The sequence below is a fragment of the Fukomys damarensis genome, unplaced genomic scaffold, assembly GCF_012274545.1.
Source record: "Fukomys damarensis isolate Sample0158 unplaced genomic scaffold, DMR_v1.0_HiC HiC_scaffold_14, whole genome shotgun sequence".
Lineage (NCBI taxonomy): Eukaryota > Metazoa > Chordata > Mammalia > Rodentia > Bathyergidae > Fukomys > Fukomys damarensis.
This window is the reverse complement of record NW_022900926.1, coordinates 69,749,459-69,772,505: the sequence shown is the minus strand read 5'-3', so window position 1 is coordinate 69,772,505 and position 23,047 is coordinate 69,749,459. Positions and strand designations below refer to the sequence as shown.

Genomic DNA, 23,047 nt, shown 5'->3' with positions numbered 1-23,047 from the left:
CTGAAAAAACAAAATGAAAACAAAAACCAATCTGTGACTTGAACATAAGGACCACAGGTTCTAGGCAGTGAATTTTTAGTAGTTGTTAATAATTCATGTGGTTTTTCACACCACTGAGGATTGTCTCCTGTCATTGCCCCCCCAACCCCCACTACCTGTCGCTCTGACTTCCTTTCACCCTGAGCAGTCTGCACTCCCTGGGACAGGCCAGAGCCCTTTGGCCTGAAGAGTTGTGCCCTGAAGACAGCAGTCCCCACCCCTGCAGGCAGTGGACCACCTTACCCCAAGGTTTCCCATACATCTCCAGATGGACAAAAGACCTTACGTATGATTTAGAAGTTTTGTGGAGAATAGACTAATCCAAATAGTTTCTAATAAATGTGAAATTTTTCTCTTAGGAAAAGTCTTTATCACTTATTCTATGGACACAGCTATGGAGGTGGTGAAATTCGTGAACTTTTTGTTGGTGAATGGCTTCCAAACTGCAGTGAGTATTTTGTCCAAAGAGAAAACTGAACAGCTACAATACAGTGGCAAGAAAAAACATAAGACGAAGGGTAGTTGATATTTATGTGGTTCTGAACTAAATGTAGTATTCTTCCGCCATATGCTTTTTGTTATGATCCTGAGTACCTCCCAACAGCTCAAATGGTGCTAATGCTGACCAAAAAGACAGCTGGCCCCTGGCCTGAAGGAAAAGCCAGACTCTCACTGTATTTGGTACCTTTGTCCCTTCTCACTAGCTGTGCTCCCTGTGGTGCAGGAAGCTGCAGACCTCCCCACTCACCTGCTTGTTTAACAGGCTCCTTTTGTTCTGCGCTGGATTTGAGGTTTGAAGTAGGACCCTGGGAACCTGTGTCCCCCACCGCCCAAAGTTGCCTTTCCACACCTTGATCTAGGGGACACAGACCTAACCCAGCCCTACAGGTCCACTGTGATCTTGGCCCAAGCAATCCCAAATGCATAATTCCTCCCGTTCCCCCAAACACACAGGTTAAAGCCATGTAAGTTTTTCTTTAGGTAAATAAAATACCACAGGACGCTCCTCAGAGGGCTGGCTTTCCTCAAACACAGAGATCACTTCTCTTCCCTCCCAGAGGTCTCTTCTAGGTATTTACTGAGCGTGAATTATATTAAGTAGTGAAAAATTCGTGGTGGACGAATAGAAATGGTGAAGAATAAAGAGGAGCAAAAATAAGAGGAAAACGAGGGCACTGAGCACCGTTTAACATTTTTATTTGAAGTTTTCCTTATTCTGCAATAGATTTTTAAAAATTAGAATGTAAAAAAGTTTAAAAAATGCCTGTAATGTATACAACCTAACTGCGTGACTACATGGAATCTACAATTTCACTTTCTCATTTCTGGAGTAAAACACTATGATGGTAATGGTGACATCAAATCAATGCATAAGACACAAGGTCAACATTTCCACAGAGATCCTACTTTTCATCTCTTTTAAATATACTGATTGCCACTGGAGAAGATCTCTGCTTTGTGTGTGTGTGTGTGTTGCACCAGGGATTGAACTCAGGACCTTGGCGTTTGCAAGGCAGGCAGTGGAAACACTGAGCTAAATCCCCAGCCCTACTTTTTTTTGACCTTAACAATCAGGGGCTATTTAGGTAGAATTTAAATCTGTCCTTGACCCTCATCCTATGAAGCCTGGAGGTGGAATCACAGAGCCGCATCTTGGACAGCTAAGTTAGTACTGATGCATCAGGGTCCTCTCTTCCCCATGGATACATCAAGAGGGGTGGGGCACTGCATGGGGCATTTGAGGCAAACCTAAAAGAGGGACTATTACAAAGCTCCGAGACATTTCGTCAGTGAGAGAATGTTCTAATGTGTTCATGGTACACTAGTCGTCGTAGTGGGGGAGAGTTTGATGAAGGAAGGAGGAGGAGGTTAATGTATAGGAGGGATTAACAGGGCAGGGAGTTTGGATTGTGCTTTTAGCACGTAGGGGAGGCCAATAAGGGGAGTGGTGAAGTTGCCAGATCACACCAGGAGAAAAGGTAGCAAGCTTGATGATGGCTAGGACTTGTCTTGAGTAGTCTTAAGTGGCAAAGTAACATTTAGGACAATTAATCTGAGAGCCGTATGGCTGAATCAAATAATCCCAACTCAAGGACCCTCTCTCTGAGTCACCCAGTATATAATCTCTCTTCCATTCAGTACCTTGTACATACACACACGGACACACACTCCTCACTACCACAAGTCTGAGCCTAAAAAAGGCCCCCTATTTGGTCCTCTAGAAAACAGAAAATACTGTTAGAGTTTTCTTTGAATACCCATTCAAAGACTTGAAGACTGCTACTAAATATGAACCTTATCACTGCCCAAGAGTTCACCTTGACTTCCATCATAAGCCTTTTCACTACTATCTCAGTTATTATTTTGGCTACTGTTCCTTGCCTCTGCTTCACGCTTCCTACAGTCCTTTTGAAATGTATGGACTGAAAGTGGACACAATAACATAATACTGACCCGAATAATGCAAGTAAAGCACCACAGTTGTGTCTCAGTACTTGTATGTCACACATCCAGAACCGCAGAATTATGTTGGCTTTTCAGACTTTCAAATTTCACATATCTATAAATATAATGCACCTGGCTCACATCCAGTTCAGTAGTATACTGTGCCCCTCAGGCTTTTAAAAACATTTTTATATAGCCACAGATCCATTGAATGTGAACCACTACATTCTAATTATAGGTATTAAAGACTTCAATGCCTACTAATGTTGAAATAGGCAATATTTTGTGAAAATTCTGCTTTGCTTTTTGGATTTATATGCTTTTCCTTGCAGAAAACACTAGTAACTTTTCGAGTTGTAAGTGTACGTAGCCTCTGCATTTTCTCAGCCTCTGCATCCAGAGAAAAGTGTCTCAGTCAGAGCCCACTCCCACATCTTTCTCTTGCAGATCGATATATTTGAGGATAGAATCCGAGGCATTGATATCATTAAGTGGATGGAGCGCTACCTTCGGGATGTAAGTATATTCCAAAATTCTGAGAATATTTGTTGGCAAGAAAGACGATTATCTTGTGAGGTTAGGCTATGGAAGAAGCCTTGATATATCCACGCAGAGCCGAGAAAGTCTGAACAAAGACTTTATTGTTGGAAGCTGTGCAGAGACTTGGAAAGGAAAGATGGGGTCGCCCTCCTGGACATGCCCAGGAAGGAAATAACGGTCAAACCAGACACAGGTGGTTGATAACAATCAGAGCAAACAATTTCTAGAGCAGCATAGGAAAGGAGGAAATGAAGGCGGCGAGTGGAGAGGGAGCAGCAGAATTCAATTGAATCTGAGGCCACCCCAAGTGTTTTTGCAGGACTGGGTGGAAGAGGTTCCCCAGGCACCCTCTCTGGCGGCACAGCATGCCACCCCCAAGGCGCCCACTCACCGCTCGGCCCGTGATTTGTTTTCTACTGACAGAATCTGTATCAGTCACTGAGACACTCTGTGCTTTAACAAGATAGAAATTGATTGTTGCCAGTGTGTCTGTGTCCGCAGCAGTTTCTTTGCGCGGGAGTTGTGGGGGAAGTCTCAGCAGGCTGGGGTTTTGCAGCTTTTCCTTTTGTCTGCAGCCTGTTTGCTTTGTGCGGAAGGATCTCCGCCTACTGACTGCACTAATGCAGACGCGGGAAGCTGGGCGGTCGGTGGGGAGTGCTGCAAGTGACGGCTCAGATCCTGCTGCAGGGAGGGAGGAGAATCTTTTCATCCTTGAGCCTGCAGTGCCTTTTCCCCCTTAGTGATTCAGGCTGTCAGACATTTATTAGAGATGGTTGTAGAAAATGGTGGGCAAAAGTGTGCTTAGGAGAGCTCCTCCCTGAGCCATTTGCTAGCACGTTTGAAAGGAGCTGGGCAGAGAGGCAGAAAAGAGTGGAGACCAGAGTGTGCCCCGGTGGAGCCACTGGCTTCTGCTTTCCACAGAGGGGGAGCCTGGCCCTCCATCCTCCAGCCGGTCAGGGAATGCTCATCGTCCTGCTGGCCAGTTTCCAGCCAGCCGTCACCAAATGGACCGCACTTCCCACTTCTATAAACATGCTTTTCTCCCTCTCATTAACAGAAAACAGTGATGATAATCATAGCAATCAGCCCCAAATACAAACAGGATGTGGAAGGCGCTGAGTCGCAGCTGGATGAGGATGAGCACGGTTTACATACTAAGTACATCCATCGAATGGTGAGTGGTGAGGAGACCACAGGGCCTCCCTGGCCCTCAGGGACAGGTGTTGTCTGCAGGACAGGTCAGTTCTTCGCTGGAGGCCACTGAAGTCTCCAGGTGCTGGGTAAAGAATCCCAGGCCTCCCAGCTGTCAAGCGAGGGGATGGACTGGGGATTTAGTTCAGTGGCGCTGCAGCAAGGTCTGGAGTTTGATCCCTGGTGTGGGGTGAGGGAGAAAATGAATGTCGGTTGCATTCCCTTGAACGTGTATTCCACTGTGCCCTGCCTTTTCAGAGGCTTGGTTCAGATTTGACTTCCTAATGTAAATGTGGCCCATCTGTCTCCTTGTTCACAAAGTGGGCCCTAGCACAGCATTGTGAAGATGAAATGAGGTGTATTTGTGAAGTATCTGACACATCCCAGGTGCTTACCAGAGGATGGAGAATATTCCACTGTCCCACCTGCACTATTAGGCCTGGTCAAATTTAAACCAGTAAGACAAATGGGAAGAAATTTTCCTTGCTCAGTACCTGAGAACATTCTGTGTGGACATATCACCCAACTTTGGAACTGACTATGGCACAGCAATCTTTCTCCTCTCCATGGTTTTAGAGATGCTATGGAGATGGCTTCAGCTTGACCAGGAAGCCAGACTACACTTGTGACTTGTAAACTGCTCCACATGTCCCTGGAGCAGGAGCTGGCTCTGGGACTCCATCTCAACCAGGGCGGGTTTGTATGTCTCAAGCTTGTTTACCAAGGGTTCTGAGATTTTAAAGGCTTGAAAATCTACTGAATTAAAATGTGTAAGATCCATTGAAACACCACACAAAGGGGGAGGTGCCTAGTGTGAGCATAAAGGATCACTGACTAAGAAGGGCAGGTAGGGCAGAAAGCAGACATGGCCCAGAGGGAATTAGGGGGTGGCACAATGCAGGAAGCACTCAGGCAGTCTCAGGACAGGCGATCTTACCTCAGAGGAAGTGAAGGCAAACCCCAGGTCTGTCCCATGGTTCAGGAGCACAGAAAAAGGGCAGATGGGTGGGCCAGTGGGTGCCCCTATTTGAGTCTTCAGGTCTCTGTCTCTTCATCCACCAAGTGTGGATCACCCATTTGAGCTCTCAACTCAAAGCAAAAGCTGAGGGAAGATGGTGAGGTTAAAAGCAAGGCCAAGAGAAAAGAAGGAGATCTCTCTCCTATTCCAGTGTTACCTGATCTGATCCCTAGAAGTAAACTGACCTAAAAGATAACGGCTGGCTCCAGGTGCCGCCATCCCTTGACTGTGTCACATCTATGTGTCCCCAAGACACCTGATGGATGTCCTGTCTGCATTTCTAAGAACCTGCCAGTGCCAGGAGCCCACAGCTAGTGTGAGGAAATTGCTCCAGGTCCCTGTCAGTTCTTGAGGAAAACTGTCCAGCCTGCTGATGTGTGGCAAAGCCAGACGGCAACACAAATCTCCACCTCAACTTGGCTGACTGTGCCAACTGTAAACACATTGTCTCCAACCTCGGTTTCTTGGGCACCAATGCCTTGGACATTTCCTCATCACAGAAAGGTTTGAATAGGCCAGATAATCTCCTGCCCACCTGGCTGACTTCCTGGTCCCCTCCAGGCATCCGAAAGCCTGGTACGATAAGAACTTGACCATGACAGAAAGCGTGAAGAGGCACTCATGAGCAACTGCACTGCAGAGCAAACACTTCACAGAAAGCCAGTATCTGGACGTATAAGAGCTAGTCAAAACGAACCGTCACCGGCGAGTCCCTCAACAGACTGAACAAGCCAGGCTTCACTCTGCAGCATTCTAGCGGTCAGAAAGGAAACCAATCTTTTACTTTTGGCTTGCAGACCCCTGCCCTTCCTTTCCTGTGTTCACTGTGCTGTTGTGGTCAGGACTTCGAGTTGTGCAGTACTTGAGACATTTTAAAGTATGTTTTTGGTGTTGTCTTCTGATTTTTAAAGGGAGGTAGTTCTGAGAAAATACTTTGTGGCAGATTTGTATTGTGTAATTGTGTGTGTTAGTATATGAGAGTGGGTGATCAAAAGGGGTTTTTATGGTGATGTCAATAACCAGTAGTCACCATTGTCACTTCCTTTACTTCTGTTTTTTATAACTATGCACTAGGAAAACTTCTTGGTTATAAAAATCAGTAAGATGGAATGGTCGGGAACATGTAATTCCTCATCTCACTGTTATCAAATGACTGAAAGCTTTGTGCTTGTCTCAGGATTTGGAAGACTCTAACTCCCCTGCTATTGAAAATTCTCATTTTGATAGAGCTCTTGGCAGCTAAATCTTCTCAGGCCACCACAGCATGAGAATGAATTGAACTGATATTGGAGACACCTCGGGCCTGGGTGACGGGGCTCTGTGAAACTGTCCTCCCAACCTGGTCTCCCTGCTGTCTTCCAAGCCGCAGTGGATTGCTAGCTGTCCCATCGACAGCGACACCCTTCCACATTTCTGGATTTCTCCCCTTCTGTCCTCTGCTGAGGTTGTCCCCCCATTCTCCCTACCTCACCAAAATCTTTCCACACCAAAATGACTCCTTCTTTGTGACTGTTCTTCAGAACCTCTGATGCAGAATAGACAGCCCCCATTGTTCCTACTTTTCACGTTGCCCTCTGGTTGGTAATTTTCTGTCTGCTCTCTAGACTACTGGCTTTAGGAAGCAGGGATAGTATCAGTGCTGCCTTGCTAAACTGGCTCTCAAAAAATATCTGGATTTGTAAATTAAATACGCTCACCATGGGAAGTTGCAAGCTACTAATATAATATGCAGTCACTGCACACAAAATTGGGAAGATGTGCACACAACTGGCTCCTGTAAACTGATGCAAGCTGGCACAGGCACATGCAGGAGCACATCCTAATCCTGAAAACCCAGGGTCTAGCACAGAATGTGACTTTTGAGAAATGATTGATAAATGAGTGAAAGGAATGGTGTGTAATGAGAAGAGCTTGAAGTTTAAGTATGTGGGCTCTCAAATAAGGCAATCAGATAGTATGCAGGTCTGCATTGTTGTGAATACCACCAACTCATCTTCCCTGAAATTAAACCTTCATATTTGTTTGGTTTCAGATGCAGATTGAGTTCATAAAACAAGGAAGCATGAATTTCAGATTCATCCCTGTGCTCTTTCCAAATGCCAACAAGGTAAACAGACAAACAAACAAAAAGCCTTACAATTCAGTCTTCCATTTGTTTGCTATGTGGGGTTTTAAGAAGAGAAAGCTTGTCAACTCTTTGTCAATCCTTAGAGGTCACATTGTTACCAGAATAACCAACAAGCTTTATCACTCAGTCCAGCAGCATGAATCAGAAAGGTTTGGAAGTGTTGTCTGGTAGGATCCTGGCTCTCTAATTGTTCAGACAGACATGACACACAAAGGAGTAGCTTGTGTTTTAACTCACAAAATAAGAGACTGTTTATTTATACTTCTTATTGCTTGCACATAAGAGTCAAGCTATGGAAATGATTTCTGCTTGTTCCCCGTAAGTATCTTGTTGCATGTAGTTCAGTTCTCAAAGCTGCAGAATATAAGAATTAAATTTTCAGTCACTTAATGTGAGCTCTGCTGTGGTCCGTGTGAAGATATGAAGACAGGCTTAGTAACCGAGGGCAGTGGAGGGTGTATTCTAGGCCTGGCAAAGGGAAAGCATCGGTGAAGCAAACACATTGAGAATCAGACACAGCAACCTGAACTCAGACCCAGAGCTTCACCTTGGAGAATCCCTAGATGTCAGGACTGCATAAGACCTCAGTGCTGGATAAGGATGTGAGAGGGTCGAGTTTATGTGAATGGGACACATAAGGCTGTAATGACAGTACACCTTTTCCCCCACTCCCCTACCCACGGTTTCACTGCCCTCATTTACGGGTGAGTCACCTTACCGATCTCCTTGTCCCCACTGTGACCTATACTAGACATCTGCTGCTCTGTCATCCACAAAGAACATCTAGAAGATGATCTGATCTGCTTCTCTCCAGCTTAAAAATTTAGTGGCATTTTTCCCACTATCTACAAAATCACATCTGCGTTTCTTAGCATGACAGAAGAGGCCCCTGAAAAGAAAACTGGCTACTCGTTAGTCTTCTTTCTTTCACTCTGTGCCCTACACTTGGGTCATGCTGGACCATTTCAGCATGCCACGTCTTTTCATGGCCCTGTGCTTCTGTCCTCCCTGTTCCCTCTGTCTGCCTAGTGAACTCTTGCTGATCCTTGTGTCTCTAGCTTGCCTTGAGACCTCCCTTCCCCCAACACCAGTCCATTTCATGGTCCCTCTCTTCAGCACTCTTAGCTGTAGTATTTCCTGTCAGTGGTATGTAGGTGGAGGTGCTGGAAATAATTATTTAGAATTAATAGGGCATGATGATGTAAAAAAACCCACCAACTTCTAGTTGGTTTTTAAATCCTCTTCATCCTTACTGAGGACAGACTGCTCCCACCATGAGCCTCATTGGTATAGCACTGCCTGGAAAAAAAGTTCATGCACATTTTGCCACCATGTAAAGATTTTAAACTTCTTAAGACAGTTACTGTGTCTTTTTCAGTGGGTATCTTCCATTCTTGGCATGATGCCTGACCTATACCAGGTACTGCTTCTAAACTCCTACAGACCCCAAAGAATCTATCTCAAAGTAAAATTTTACAAAGCCCTATATATAACACAGACTCCTCTACTTCCAGACCTCGCTTATTCACTCTCACTCCCTCTGCTGTAGCCACACTGTCCTTGTTGCTTATGAACAGGCCTGGCATACTCCAACCACAGGGCCTTTGCACCTGCTAAGTATCTGCCTGAATAGAATAAACACAAAGCTGTCTCTCTTTGCTCCTTTAGGTCTTTGCTCATTTTCTCAGTGTACTTTTTCTAAGCATCTCTTTTAAAACTGCAAACCTTTCACCCTTGCCTCAGCACTCCCTTCTCCCTTCTCTGGTTTATTTTACTCCATGATACATATTACTCTTGAACACAGTACCCATTTTACTTATCTGCCTGGCATCCAGTACAGAAGAACAGTCAAAAACTGAGCCCCCCAGGTCCTAGGCTCGCAATTCCTGCCTTTACCTCATAAGTGAGGTCTTAAGGATTCCTTCAACTACAGGCCAGAGTGAAAGGATAATGAATTAGATTAAGCCCACAGGCTGGGCATCCATCTCCAGAAGTCACAGGGGAATTCACATCACTCTGGGTGACCTCTGTCCTACCCCTTTTATGTGAGGGTGGTGAAAAGCACATTGAAATGCCAAGGGCAGGTAGCCTGGGAGACTGACAGAAAATGTTGTGCACATATGGTTTCCATAATGAGATCTACAGCTTGCACCCGAAGCCAAGAGCGTTTCACATGCAAAACCCTTCCAAAAGCAAAACAACGCAACTCCCAGGGTAATTTGGTGGGAAACGCCCATGAAGGGAAAGCCAGAGATGTTTGGGAACTGAGCCTGGGATCTGGAATCCAGGTTTTTCTTGAATGACCTTTGCTCCTGTCATTCCATTCTCCCGCAGGAGCATGTGCCCACCTGGCTGCAGAACACTCACGTTTACAGCTGGCCCAAGAATAAAAAAAATATCCTGTTGCGGCTGCTCAGAGAGGAAGAATACGTGGCTCCTCCCCGGGGGCCTCTGCCTACCCTTCAGGTGGTTCCCCTGTGATACCAGCCGGTTTCAGATCACTGTGGCCATGCCACACTTGGGACCTGATCTAACAGCATTCTTCTAGTTGAATCTGGTCAGCCATACTCTTGGCTGTTTCTTAGTTCCTCCCCGAGGGGCCCTCAGGCCCCAGAATATCTCTTCTGCAGCATAGTTGCCCCCACCCCGCCGACAGGCTGCTCTACATTGCCTGCTTTGTAAAAATCTACTGAAAGTGCCAATGTCCAGCATGTTCTCTGAAGAGCCTGATGTCCATTGTGGGCCTCTTGATGCTTAGTGAGCACACAATGTGAGTCAGAGATACAGCAACAAACGTTAAGTGACCACAAACACTCCTGTTGCTACAGGCTACTTTTATGAGTTAGCCAGATGTTTGCGTGTCCTCTGACCAAACTGCTTCATGTACAAATAATAAAATGTTTACTGTTTCATAAGAGTGTGTTTCACTTATCTCAAAGGAGATAAACATGTATTAATTTATAATGATATGGGCAGCTGCTTCCCAGGACATCAACAAAGCTGCTTAGATACAATATAGATAAGTGTAACAGACTTCTCTGTATTAAAGGATTAAAGCCAGATATTGAACACCCCTTTTAACATAATTACGAAAGCTTTATTCTTGTAGTAGAGATTTTTAACAAAACCATTCTGTACTGCACACAACCGTGATTCTAAATAGTGTTACTGGACTGAGAGTGCAGCTCAGTGGTATAGAGCTTAGCATGTATGAGGCCCAGCACCACAAAAATACAAAAATCAGAACAGCGTGAGTATGGTTCTCAGAGTCTGGCTATATATGTACAAATCTTTCAGAATGTGTATGAATTGACAGGGGATGTACAAGGATGTAGGCTAGAGTTGTGGTTTAGGGGACCTGTGTTCTAGTTTCAGTCCTCCCATTAACCACTGGTGTGGCCTTTGGCAAGACCATTCTCTTTCCTGACACAGAGGAGGCTCATTTATAAAATCACGTGAACGAGAAATCTCTAATGACCCCAGAAGTCTGGGATCTAAATTCTAAAGATTCTTTTGAGGAGTGATTTTTTATTATTATAAATATGTCTCTCGGGTGAAAGATTTATATTTTCTTTTCTGGGATTAAATTTATTTTTAACTGATAGACAGAAACATAAAAACTGTACACAGTGAGTATATTCTTAAAGTTTTTAAACTTCAACAATGCCCTCAGTTAATAATTTTGGAAATATATATACATATATATATGTATGTATATGTATGTATATATATGTATAGGTTATCTGATCTTCAAAATAAAAATACATATAAATACCTATATATAAATATAAAATCTAAATAAATGGTGGAGCAAGGTTGGATGGCCTTCTAGTCCAAGATAGCAAATCAATATGAAAATTGAGTTACTGTTTCCCCTTGCTTGTCTACCTAATCTCTTAAACCAGGCTCAATTTTGCTGTGAGACAGTTTAACTCTTAATGTCATCATGCCTAAACGATAAATATTTGTCAATTATTAATAAGAAAGGTTGCTAATGAAATTCTAAAGAATACTAGTGTCATTTACTTTGTAACTCAGAGGTCTGTTAGGTAAGGTGAATGTTTTTTTAAAAAATAGGAACAGAAAAGAAAAATTTGCATAGCTTAAATACTTATTTGTCAGACTTTGTGACAAGAATCTCTTCATTCTGTAGAATTTGAAACCTGGTAGAACTGATTTGCTTGGTCAACTCAAAATTCCCAGAAAACACCCCAAACACAAACTTCCAAGTCTCCTCTCTTTTTATTTCTTTGGTCCAAGGTGACACCATTATTAAGGATTCTACACACAATAAATGACATTAGCATTCTTACTCTGAATTATTTGTAGTCTGAAAAGACTTAGTAATGTGTTGTTCTCCTCTCTTCTGAGACCTGTTCTGAGCTCTCACTCACTAGTTCTTTCAACACCTCCTACTCCAGGTGGTTAAGAGAAAGGTCCCTACTGTTCCACCAATAATTATTGAAGTAATACAGCTGGTAGCAGTGGCAGAAAAAAAAAATACACACACACACACACACACACACACACACACACACACACACACAACCACCTGGCGAAGTGATGACAGCTTGGCCTGTAAAGTTTCTGTGAAATCTGATGACTACCGACATCAAAGGAATTTTAACAACTCTTCTAGAGCACAGACACTCAGATTAACACTTGGTTTATTTAGACGCCATTACGGTCCTCATAGATTCATCTGTAGATATTTGGGGGGTGGAAGTGGGTATGGTTGACTTAGTAAAAATAACTCCACTCCAAGGCTTTATTCAGAGCTAAATTTATTTTGAGGGTGAGAAGGTGTGGAATGTAACCTTAGGTTCTTGTCAAATATTTAGTGGCTAATTTAGAATTTTTAATGTAATTTTTAATTTTAGAGGCTGGTTTCAGAAACTACCTGCCTGTTGGTTTAATTTAACTTCACTACTGGTCAAAGACACATGGCTACAATTGAGGTATTATACTAGCTATTTCTCAGCTCAGTGCTCAAAAAAATTATTGGTGTTGATACCCTTTTTCTTTGTTTCCTACTAAATAAATCACCTCTTTAAAGACTGAGTTTTTCTGAGAGTCATCTCAGCAAGGGATGCAAGTTCCCCATTTTAAACATTCCATCCTTGTTTCATGATGTTTTGCCAAAAGCATTTGTGTTAACCCCAGCCACTTCGGCAACCACCTCATCCACTTTGCCAAACACCCCTTTGTCACCATCACCTTTGCCAAATGGATTGCACAGTACTATGATCATTGGGAAATGATCCAGAAAGAGTCTCTTGAAACACAAGATCTTTCTGTTTCTTCTTAGTGAACCAAGAAGAATCAGCTAGACCCACTTCCTAGTAGCAAATGAAAAGAAGGAAAGTTATACTGTGGGAAAATACCACAAAGAAGCAATGCCTCTTATTCTGGAGAATTATGTACAGTTTTTTAAGATAAGTAGTTCAATATGAGGCCACTGACCAAATAAGCAACAAATTACAAGGAAGAAAGAACCAAAATAATTAAATTTTCAGATTATTTATTTCTGTCATGGAATTTCCAGTCTGGAAGAAACCTAAAAATCATACACTCTGCAGCTTTATTTTATATGAGAAGAAGACAAGACCAAAGAAACTGTGATTTGTCAAAGTCCACCCAAGGGCTAGGACCCAGGTGCTCTGGTTTCCAGACTGTAGATATTGCTTGGTGAACGTGAAAAGCTTTTCTGAGTTTTGATGGGAGATTTGCTTGACAAATGACCCAGTGTTTCCCTGAGGGACACAAAGCCTCATGAACATGGGAGGTCTGAGGGAAGACGTGCTTCCTACCTGTCCTCTGGTGGCTGGAGGATTAAATGATCCTGTTGCAACTTGCTCTGTGACAAATTCTTTGGGGATTAATTATTGCTGTGATTACATGGAGCATAGCTTTTCCTGAAGTAGTGTGGTACATTTTGAACTGGTATTATGTGAAACTTAAAAGGTCCTGACATCTTCCTGGAGCTCATGGACAAATGTGTTATTAGATCAGTTTCTTTTAGTTTTGTCTGGCCAATCTCCAAAGCATCAACAATGAAAGGGGATTTTGTTTTATTTTATTTATTTGTATTTATTTAGTTTATTTTGAGACAAGTTCTTATTGTGTTACCCTGTCTGACCTCAAACTCCTGAACTCAAATGATTCCCTCACATAGTTGGGACTATAGGCATCTGCCACCATGCCTACTAGGGTTTTAGTTTTAAATGCCATGATGTTCATCTTTCTCTCTCTCTCTCTCTCTCTCTCTCTCACTTCAGACTCTACAAAGTAGCACTTGTTGGAATAATAGGTATGGAGATAGGGGAATATGGGGTCCTGTTAGCTCTCTTTTGGGTAGGGGGTGGCTTCAGGAAGGACACTTTGACCGGCAGAAACATCAACACAGAGCAGTTCAGCTGTTCAGGCAGCACAGCTGGCATTCTGGGAGACCTCATACCCACCCAGGGTAGCATGTTCCTAACTCACGCTGACATTTGCATTTTCTGTTGGAAATGCTTTCAGACGGAGTCACAGGATATTTGGTGGAAGGTAGGTGGCATTCATAGACTCTCCCTGCACGCCACACAACCCACACTCCAACCTGTATTTGTTCTCTGTTTCTTAGCCTCAAGCCACGCAGGTGGGAACTATAAGAGGAACAGTTCGTATAATTGAATTTTTCTGCTTAACTACTCCAGGAACCTGTGCATACAGGTCTAGGTCAGATTTATTTGGGTGATTAGGAAGTCCTATTTGAGCTTTTACTGAACAAGTCTCGGTTCAGAGTGTTCCTAGGCAAAGGTGGCCACACACTGGGCTTGCCCGTTCTTTTCTAGAAACGCTCCTAAGGAAGAAGGACTTGCAACCCCCAGATCTCTCAGGACTTGTAAACTAAAACTAGGAGGGCACACATTTCTTGCCCTCTGCGTGACCTCCCTGTGTTCCCTTCCCAGGGAAGGCACTGATGGGTAGAAGGCAGCTGGGGAGAGGAGGGAGAGAGCAAGCATGAGAGAACTCCTGCCTGATGGGTCCCATTAGGCTTAGTGCGCAAAGCAAGTTGAGATGAAGTAGTTGCTCTGCTATGTGTCCAAAACTGCTGTTCTATTTTTAGTCCCTCCTGTGTGATTCTTAGTCCTGCATTATATGCCTGGGCACCTGGGTCTGCAGCAAAACATGGAACTGAGCCATTCATTTGTAAAACTGGAAGGAAGGAGGCCATTGATGCGGGGCTTGTTTATTGCTGAAAGGGAAGCGGGACCTGGAATGTTAATGAGGATGGCTCTCTGAAGCACGCCTTTATGGTTAGCAAGGAGTTCAAAGGAGAAGGCAGACTCGGTCCTGTGCTGAACAAATGTGAACTGTTGGTAGAGGGGAGGAGAAATCAATTATGCTGTTGATAGGTTCCGTGTCATTGTGTTGGAGTTGTTAGAAAAGGTAGGACAAGGACCATATCTCAAAAGGAAACAAAGCCACATGGCCTTCAAGTATAACGAGTTTGCCATGGCAACTGATGGAAATGAGCCTCCCAAGCACCAAGCAGGTGTGTTATCTTACAGAATAAACATAGTTCTCTCACTCCCTGGTTTTTATAATAAAACCTGTGTTTGGATTACTTTCCCCTCCTCTTTGTTACCCAGAGAAGTTGGCTGTTGCTCAATCAGCCCTAGGCTCCAGTGGGGGAAATGTAATCAGTGTTATCAAAAGGCTGCTTTTGAAAGGGCTGAGTTTGGCTTAGCTGCCAGCCCCATTGCTGAGCGGCAGCTGAGCCACATGTACCTGCCTGGCCTTTGCCACCTTCCACCATGTCCTCCACAGAAAGCTGTTTGCTTCTGCATTCGCTGAGGTACAACAGTGAGGCCCAGCTGATAAACAGCCATGGTCAAAAGCCACTGATTCTGAGGAGAGGAGAAATGTGTTTAGGTGAAGTTGGGACCTGATCAGTTTTCAGCGTCCTGTATCATCCAGGATATGGGCCAAGATTTCCTTGAGTTCAAGGATTAACTGATTCTGTCTTTCAGTCTGTTGCTATCTACAAAATTCCATTCCTCAGAAACTGGAGAGAGCTGCTGTTTCCCTGAGTCTGAAATCCCTCTCCAATGGGTTCAGGGCTGATTGAGTCTCATGTCTGAAATGTACACAAAATGCAGAGACTTTATAAAATCCCCTCAACCTACAAATGAAAAGTGAAGATTTATTTTTAATTTTTGTAATGCCAAAGTAACGATAAAGTAGAATGATCATATTTGTGTTGCTTTTTACTTGTGGCTAAAAAGAAACATCCACTCTGGCTTCAAATAGATTTCAAAACAAGATGCTCATTCTCTATGCACTCCTAGAACACGGATGGTTTCTAATCACGACTGTGGAAAACAACTGACCCAAGGAGAACTTCTGCATCCAGAGCCAGTCAGCTTGATGTGAAACTGCCAAGCAGCAGGCTATGGTCAGCAACACTGGCCTCTACCCTGCTCTGCCTAGGTTCCTACCTTCCTCTCACCATGCCCCGCTCATCCAGCCCTACCCTCCGGAGGGTGCCCTGGCAACCCCTCCGCTTGTCACCTTACCTTGACCATAATAAGAAAAGGATGGCCGCCTGAAGAATGGATTCAAGCTCTGGTGTAAAGATGGGGAGGATCACAGGTGCCAAACCTGCCAGCAAAATAGTATCACAGGATTTAAGCACCCTCATTACTCCAGAGGTTGAGGCAGGAGGATGGAAAGTGTGAGGTCAGTCCGGGCAATTCAACAAGACCCTATCAAGATAAAATAATGAAATAAAAAGGGGGCTGAGAATAAAGGTCAGTGCCTGCTCTTATTCTTAACTCAGCCCTAAGAATTTCACTCAGATCCCACTCTTACTTTATGCACAGTTCTAACAAGTGCAGTTGCCTATTTTCCTAAACACTACATAGGTCAGAAGTTGCAAGGATTACAGGGAAGAAGGACTTGAGACTTGCTTCCTGAAGGAAATGACATCTGACATTTTGATAAGGTGGTTTTGTCGTGAAAATATTTTTAAGAACCTGAAAAACAAACCAATAAACTTATAAAAATTACCAAGTAATATTTGAAAAAGCAATCTAATTTTCACATAGATCAAATCAAAACAGCCAGTTTCAATGACTTAATTCATGTACTAAGCAATAAACACCCCTCAAAAGTCCCTGATTACATCACAGTTCTCACAGCAACTGACTTGTTTTTAAAATAAAGTCCTTAGTCATCTGGAAAAGGTTACATTAGGTGGTCTACGTTTTGTTTAAGAAAGTAGTCACACACTTCATTGACAAGGCTTCTGTTATGGCTTCTGACCAGACGTTCCCCTCCAGGCTCGTGAAGGGTGTTGGGCTGCATCTAGGGTGTATCATGCTGCGATTAAAGGTGTGATACTGGGATTAAGAATGTGTTGCTAAATCAGTCCATTGATTGGTTTAGCGTAGTTCTGGGTGTGGATAATGGGAAGGCCAGCCCTGGATATGGTTGCCACACCCAAAAAGCTGGCAGTCTGGGAAGGAAGAGAGAGGCAGGCTGCTAACTGCTGCTTGCTGCTTCCCTATCTCCTGCCTGCTTGTCATGGACTATTTCTCCTCTGCCATGCCACCTGCTTTAGAGACAGCTGACTCTGAATTGAAACCTCTACAAACTCTGAGCTAAATGAACGTTTCCTCCTTTAACTTCTGAGTGTTGGGTTTTTGTCTCAGCAATAAAAGAAAAGTAGCTAAACTAAATTAAAATCCAAATGGATTAAAGATCTAAATATTAAAACAGAAACATTAAACTTGCTGGAAGGTAAGTTAGGCAGAACTCTGGAAGACATTGGCATAGGAAAAGACTTTATGAACAAATCCTCAGCAGCACGGGAACTAGCAGACAGAATCAACAACTGGGACCTCATCTTATTAAAAAGCTTCTGTATTTCAAAAGAAACCATCAGCAAAACTAAGAGACAACCTACAATGTGGGGAAAAAAATTTTACTAGCTGTTCCTCAGACAAAGGACTATTATCAAGAATATATAAAGAACTCAAAACAATCAGTCCCCCCAAATATAAAGACCTGATTCAAAAATGGGCATCCAAAATGAACAGATATTTCTCAGACAAAGAAGTAAAAGCAGCAAGTAAATATAAGAAAAAATGTTCCACATCACTGGTCATTCGAGAGATGCAGATGAAAACAACACTGAGACTCCACCTCACCCCACAAAGAATGGCTGCTATCAAGAAATCACACAATAACAAGTATTGGTGGGGCTGTGGGGAGAAAGAAACCCTTCTCCATTGCTGGTGGGAGTGCAGACTGGTGCAACCACTGTGGAAATCAATATAGAGATACCTCAAAGAGCTTGGACTGGAGGTTCCATTTGACCCAGCCATTGCTCTGCTGGGTATCTTTCCAAAAGAACTAAAAGAATCATATCACAGAGAAGTATGTGCACCCATGTTTATAGCGGCACAGTTTGTAATAGTTAAATCTTGGAAACAGCCCATTTGCCCATCCGTTGGAAACTGGATAAAGAAGTTGTGGTTTTTCTATAAAATGGAATATTACTCAGCCATAAAGAATGAGAAAATAGATTCATTCATAGGAAAATGGATACATATTGAAGATATACTCCTAAGTGAAATAAATAAGCCACACATGTGTAAATACCAAACAGTTTCTCTGGTGTGAATAATCTGCAATAATACAGAAGATCCTAATAAGATTACTGACATTGAGAAATGGGAAGAAAGGAGCTAAAAAGGTGGGATGTGTAGGGGAAGGGTAATAAGGGAAAAGAAAAAAATGTGGGATAATGAAAAGATGGAAACAAAGTGTTTGTAAATGGGGAGGGGGAGAGGGGGTGAAGGGAGGGCAGGGACAAGGGGAAAAAATGAGAACCAAGACCTGTCCTGTAGAGGTACAAGATCCCAACAGTGAATGTAACTGTACTGTATCCCTAAAATGTACCAATAAACTCAATTAAAGCTGAAAAAAATTAATAAAAAAGAGTATTATTTCAATGTGCATCCATTCAGAAAAAAAAAATGTAGCTAAGACAATTTCCCTAATGCGAGGCCAATTCACTCATTCCAGTTGCACACAACACTGGATATGCTCAGCCCTCCCACCCTCAACCAGGGCTTGGCTCAGTCTCCCCTACACAGCTTTGTTGGGCCCTCAGTGTATAGGAAAAGCCCAAGATTTAGGTCCTGCAGGCACCAAGGCAGAATCAGCCAACGGGGTATTTGGGGCATTTCATACTGTGTCTAACCGGCAGCTAACAAGTCCACTTCTGACTAAGACTGGGGTTCCAAAGTGAGCAGGGTGGGCCTTTTCACATTTGGGTTTTTAAAATTCAAGATTCTAAACCTGGGCTTTGGGTACCAGTATATCATTATTCTTTGAAATGACACATGAAACAGAAAGTCTCTTGACACCTCAGTGTGAGCCTGGGAGGTCTGGTCCCATCATACCACCATTTCTTTCTTTCTTTTTTGGTACCAGGGATCGAACTCGGGACCTTATGCTTGTGAGGCATAAGTGGTTCTGCTGAACCACTGAGCTAAATCCCTGGCCCTCTCCATTTCTAATTTAGAGAGAGTTCAGCAGCACCCTCAGCAACTAACACATCAGCAACCAATCTTCAGCTACTTATTAGATGCCTACTATTTGCGAGGAAATACACTTGGCATAAAGAGGAGTGACACGCATTCTTGGCATTTAAAATCTAGGTGGAGAGGTACAACATCTTCATTGGAAAAGATCACTGAGCACCCAGACAGCGCACAGTAAATGCTAAAGAAGTGAGACAGGTGGCCTCTTTGACTCTCACTAAAACCCAAGCCTTAGCTCAGTTTCAAGATTTAGCCCAGACCTTCAAAGAAGCAGGTGGCTGCAGATTTGTCCCATTAAACAGGAAGTCTGCTCACTCATCCTTCCCACAACATACCTTTTAGATTATTATATTCAAAGTTCCTATAAGTCACCATGTAAATGAGAGGAGAAATTAAGAGACAGAAGGGATGTAAGAAATGGGGAAAGCATGTAAAAGTACTGCAGAATGCACATATTAAACCAATAAGTGACAGACAGTGCAGTCCCTAGGGATCCTTCAGACTTGTCTAAAAAGCTGGGTTCTCCCATCAAGAAGGGCCAAGCCAGATGTGATGCATGGCACACCTGTTAATCCAGAACTCTGAGATTTCAAGCCCAACTCTGGTAACTTCATGACTTAGTGAGACTGTCTCGAGATTTAAAAAGGGAAAAAGGATAAAAAAAAAAAAAAAAAAAGCCAGACAACACTGCAGCAGATAGGAAAGTGAGGATGTGCTATTTACACTGCAGCCTTCACAGCTGGGAAGGCAGAAACCTGGCTGGTGCTGAGATCAGCTGGGATAGAGCAAATGGATTTTTGCACTCTGCTTAGTAGGAGTATGGGAAATGTTTGAAGCTGAGCCCGTCAGCTAAATACACAAATAACTAAAAAAGAAAGCAGAAAATGATAATTTGCAGGAATGGTCAAAGGAACTCTCTCTGAGAATAAATATTGGTGTTTCCCAAGTTCCCCAGACAAAATCTGGGATGGAAAACACTGCTCAAACTGAATCTATGATCTGTTTTCACATGTTTCTCACTCACAAAATGCAGCTTTTAATCGGTCAAACAGGGTTTGAATTTCAGTTCATTTACAAGTCATGTGACCTTAAGCAAGTTATTTTGCCTTTCAGTGCCAGCCAATAAGATGAGGAAACAGAACCACCTACCAGAGAGATTGTCAGAAGAGATAGGATGAAGGATAGAAAGAGTCTACAACAGTGCCTGACATATAAATACTGAAAATTATTTCTTCTTCTCTTGCCTTTTTAACTTGCTTTCTATTCTATAGTTTAAAAACATTCATGGGGACTGAATATTTTTTTTTCAAAAAAAAGTCAAATAGCAAATCTTATTTTCATTTTTTAAAATCTTTCATTTAAAAAATGAAGCCTTCCAAGAGATTAATAATATGAACTTTCAAGCTTAAAACTTCCACGTAGTTTATCTTCTTTGTGAGGTCTAAGAGAGGCCAACAGAGATCCACAGAATAATCCTAGCTTCAGGTGACAGCTTTTTCCCTCTAACATTTTGCTAAGGAGCAAGTCTCCCAGCAGCACTGGCTAGAATGAATGATTCACAGTATAACATATCACAACTTGGCAATGACGCTTGACTTTAAAGAAAAGTTACGTTAGAGATTCATAATAGGGCCTTAAAAATAGAAGAATGGATTGGAAAGTATTTTGAAAAGAAATTTGAAAGGCAGTATTGTGCTCACATTATACCTATTATTAAAAAAGGAACATTTGAATTCAGACTGGGAACCCTGCTCCTCTGGTTCTACTTTTCCAAGAAATGAAGCCTCTCTGTCATCTCCAGTACAGCCTGCTCAGTAGGCTGACATGGAGAAAAAACCAGAACTGTCTGCACAAGCATCTTTCATCTAAAATGAAAGAGAATTACTGCATTGGTCAGTGTATCTCAAGCCTCTTTTTCTCTTTTATCAAGGAAAGAAAATTCTCTTGAAAGACCATGTTGACTTAATTTTCACTATATTGTTTCTTAAATATTTAAAAATATATAATTAGGTATAAATACTTTATGCTTGTAGCTCACTAAAATCTACAGGAACACAAAGGGAAAAAGTTCTGGAGATGCATTATGCAAAACTGTGAATTTACTTAACACTACCAAATGATATATTTTAAAAATGGTTGGAAAGATAAATTTTAAATTTTTACCATAATTTTTAAAACTAGAAGAAAAAAATCAAAGCAGGACGTGGTGTCACACATCTGTAATCTCAACACTCTGGGGGGCTGAGGCAGGAGGACTGCAAATTCAAGCCCAGCCTGACCAATTTACTGATCCTGTCTTAGGGAAAAAAAAAAAAAGGCTAGGGATGTAGCTCAGTACAAAAGCCTGGGGTTTATACATTTACAGATTAAATAAAATAAATTGAAATAAAAACAATGGCTCAAGGCAAAAGGAGAACATTTTACTGTAAAGAAACAGCCAATATAGAATTTAATTTATACATGTCATTATAAAACCATAGTATGAAAAGGATACTTTTTTATGCCTTTTATGATTCAATTGTTGACTTTCACCCTTGATTTTGAGCACGCTGGACAGTCATTTGATCCACAGTGATCCACAGTTTTGCCTTGCATCAGGTTACTTATTTGAAACCATCAGTTCATTATTTGGATCGGCATAGTCGACTTTAAAACTTAATCGATGATGTTTTCCAGTCTATAATGTTGATGATTTTTCTTCCAAAGCTTTTAGTAGAAAGCTCTCTGTGGAGAATGTCTGCGAGCTGGTATGTCACAAAAATACAGACTCACCTGAATAAGTGAGCTGCTTCTTCTGACTTTAGTCTCTGCTACTGTCAGCCCAGTAATGACTCAGCTGCTTTGCTATGTGTCTCTATTCAAACTACTGTGGGCACCATGACTCATATGGTCTTCGCACGAATGCATCATTTGCATCATTTACATATTATATCGGCCTTGTTCTTTTCTGCTTACCCTGTGATAAAGTAGCATGGTTGTTTTTATGATGGAAAAGCAAGATCCATTTATTACAGAAATTAAAAGACTAAACTCCATCTTATCTCACTGAAAAGCTGCAGTTTTAGCTTTAAAAATAGTTAGATAATTTCAATATGATTTTTATCAAACAGTACAAAATGGTTTTTATTAGGACACGGAAACATAATGACTACCAACACATTAAAAGTTAAATATCATCTGTGTGAGGGTTCAGGTAGTGCCAACCCAATTTTAACACAAAGAAGGACCCCAAAGTATGTGGCTATACAAGGAACATTTCAAGTGAGTCAGATAAATGTACATCATACACGTATTTCTTTAGATCATAACGTAAGTGAAAATGCAACATTGTTACTGATGGATATTAAAAACTTATCTACAGATTTCTCTCAAGAGGAAATTGGTACATCTCTTTCAAGGATTAGAATACCAACAGTCAAATATGGCAGCACACACCTGTAATCAGAGCTACGTGGGAGTCTGGGGCAGGAGGATGACAAGTGTAAGGCCAGCCTAGGCAATTTAGCAGGACTTTACCTTAAAATAAAAAAATAAAAGGGCTGGGTATGTGGCTCACTGATGGAGCACTTGAGAGCTGTGTTTAGTGCTGAGCACTTAAAAAAAAAAGAATTAGGCCGGGCGTGGTGTTGTACACCTGTAATCCCAGCACTTGGGAAGTTGAGGCAGGAGGATCGCTGTGAGTTCAAGACCAGCCTGGACTACATAGTGAGTTCCAGGTAAGTCTCAACTACATAGTGAGACCCTGTCTCAAAAAAACTAAAAAAGCAAAAACAAAACAAACAAAAAGAGAATTAGAATATCAGAAAAATGGGTGAGGAGGGCATTCATATGGAGAGAGGCCTAGAGTAGCTGTCAATCCGCAGCAGGACCAGAAGGGCATCACTGCAGAGAGGGCAACCCTGGTTCAGGGTGTCAGAATTAAGGAGGACTGAGGATGGGGCAGGGTACTGGGTGCCTTCCGATGTGTGCTGAGGACAAAGATGCAACCCAGGGTAAAGGAGCATTCTTTCAAAGGGACAGACTGGTGTGAGGTGTGGATTCCAGGGAGGCGGAAGAGGGTTTCCCCACAGAGAGGTGCTTGATGTA

The 23,047-nt window shown here is 42.5% G+C and overlaps 1 protein-coding gene and 1 long non-coding RNA gene across 6 annotated transcripts in view; one reads left to right on the top strand and one right to left on the bottom strand.

Moving 5' to 3' along the window:
- Traf3ip2 (TRAF3 interacting protein 2) overlaps nucleotides 1-9,867 on the top strand; it is a 40,831-nt gene extending 30,964 nt beyond the window's left edge. For all 4 annotated transcript variants that reach the window (XM_010630836.3, XM_010630835.3, XM_010630837.3 and 1 more), the window contains 5 exons: nucleotides 399-487; nucleotides 2,932-3,000; nucleotides 4,082-4,198; nucleotides 7,266-7,340; nucleotides 9,696-9,867. In XM_010630836.3, coding sequence (XP_010629138.1) covers nucleotides 399-487; nucleotides 2,932-3,000; nucleotides 4,082-4,198; nucleotides 7,266-7,340; nucleotides 9,696-9,842 — 497 coding nt within the window. In that variant the 3' untranslated portion in view covers nucleotides 9,843-9,867. The remainder of the gene's footprint in view (nucleotides 1-398; nucleotides 488-2,931; nucleotides 3,001-4,081; nucleotides 4,199-7,265; nucleotides 7,341-9,695) is intronic.
- LOC104866653 lies at nucleotides 7,317-22,450 on the bottom strand. 2 transcript variants are annotated; one of them, XR_781504.3, is made up of 4 exons: nucleotides 21,734-22,450; nucleotides 15,926-16,114; nucleotides 8,577-8,660; nucleotides 7,317-7,715 (listed from the first exon to the last, which is right to left on the bottom strand). It is a non-coding gene; the product is annotated as an uncharacterized LOC104866653 (long non-coding RNA). The 2 variants fall into 2 exon arrangements; XR_781505.2 differs by lacking the exons at nucleotides 15,926-16,114; nucleotides 21,734-22,450 and adding an exon at nucleotides 9,821-9,898.
- Nucleotides 22,451-23,047: the final 597 nt, after the last annotated feature.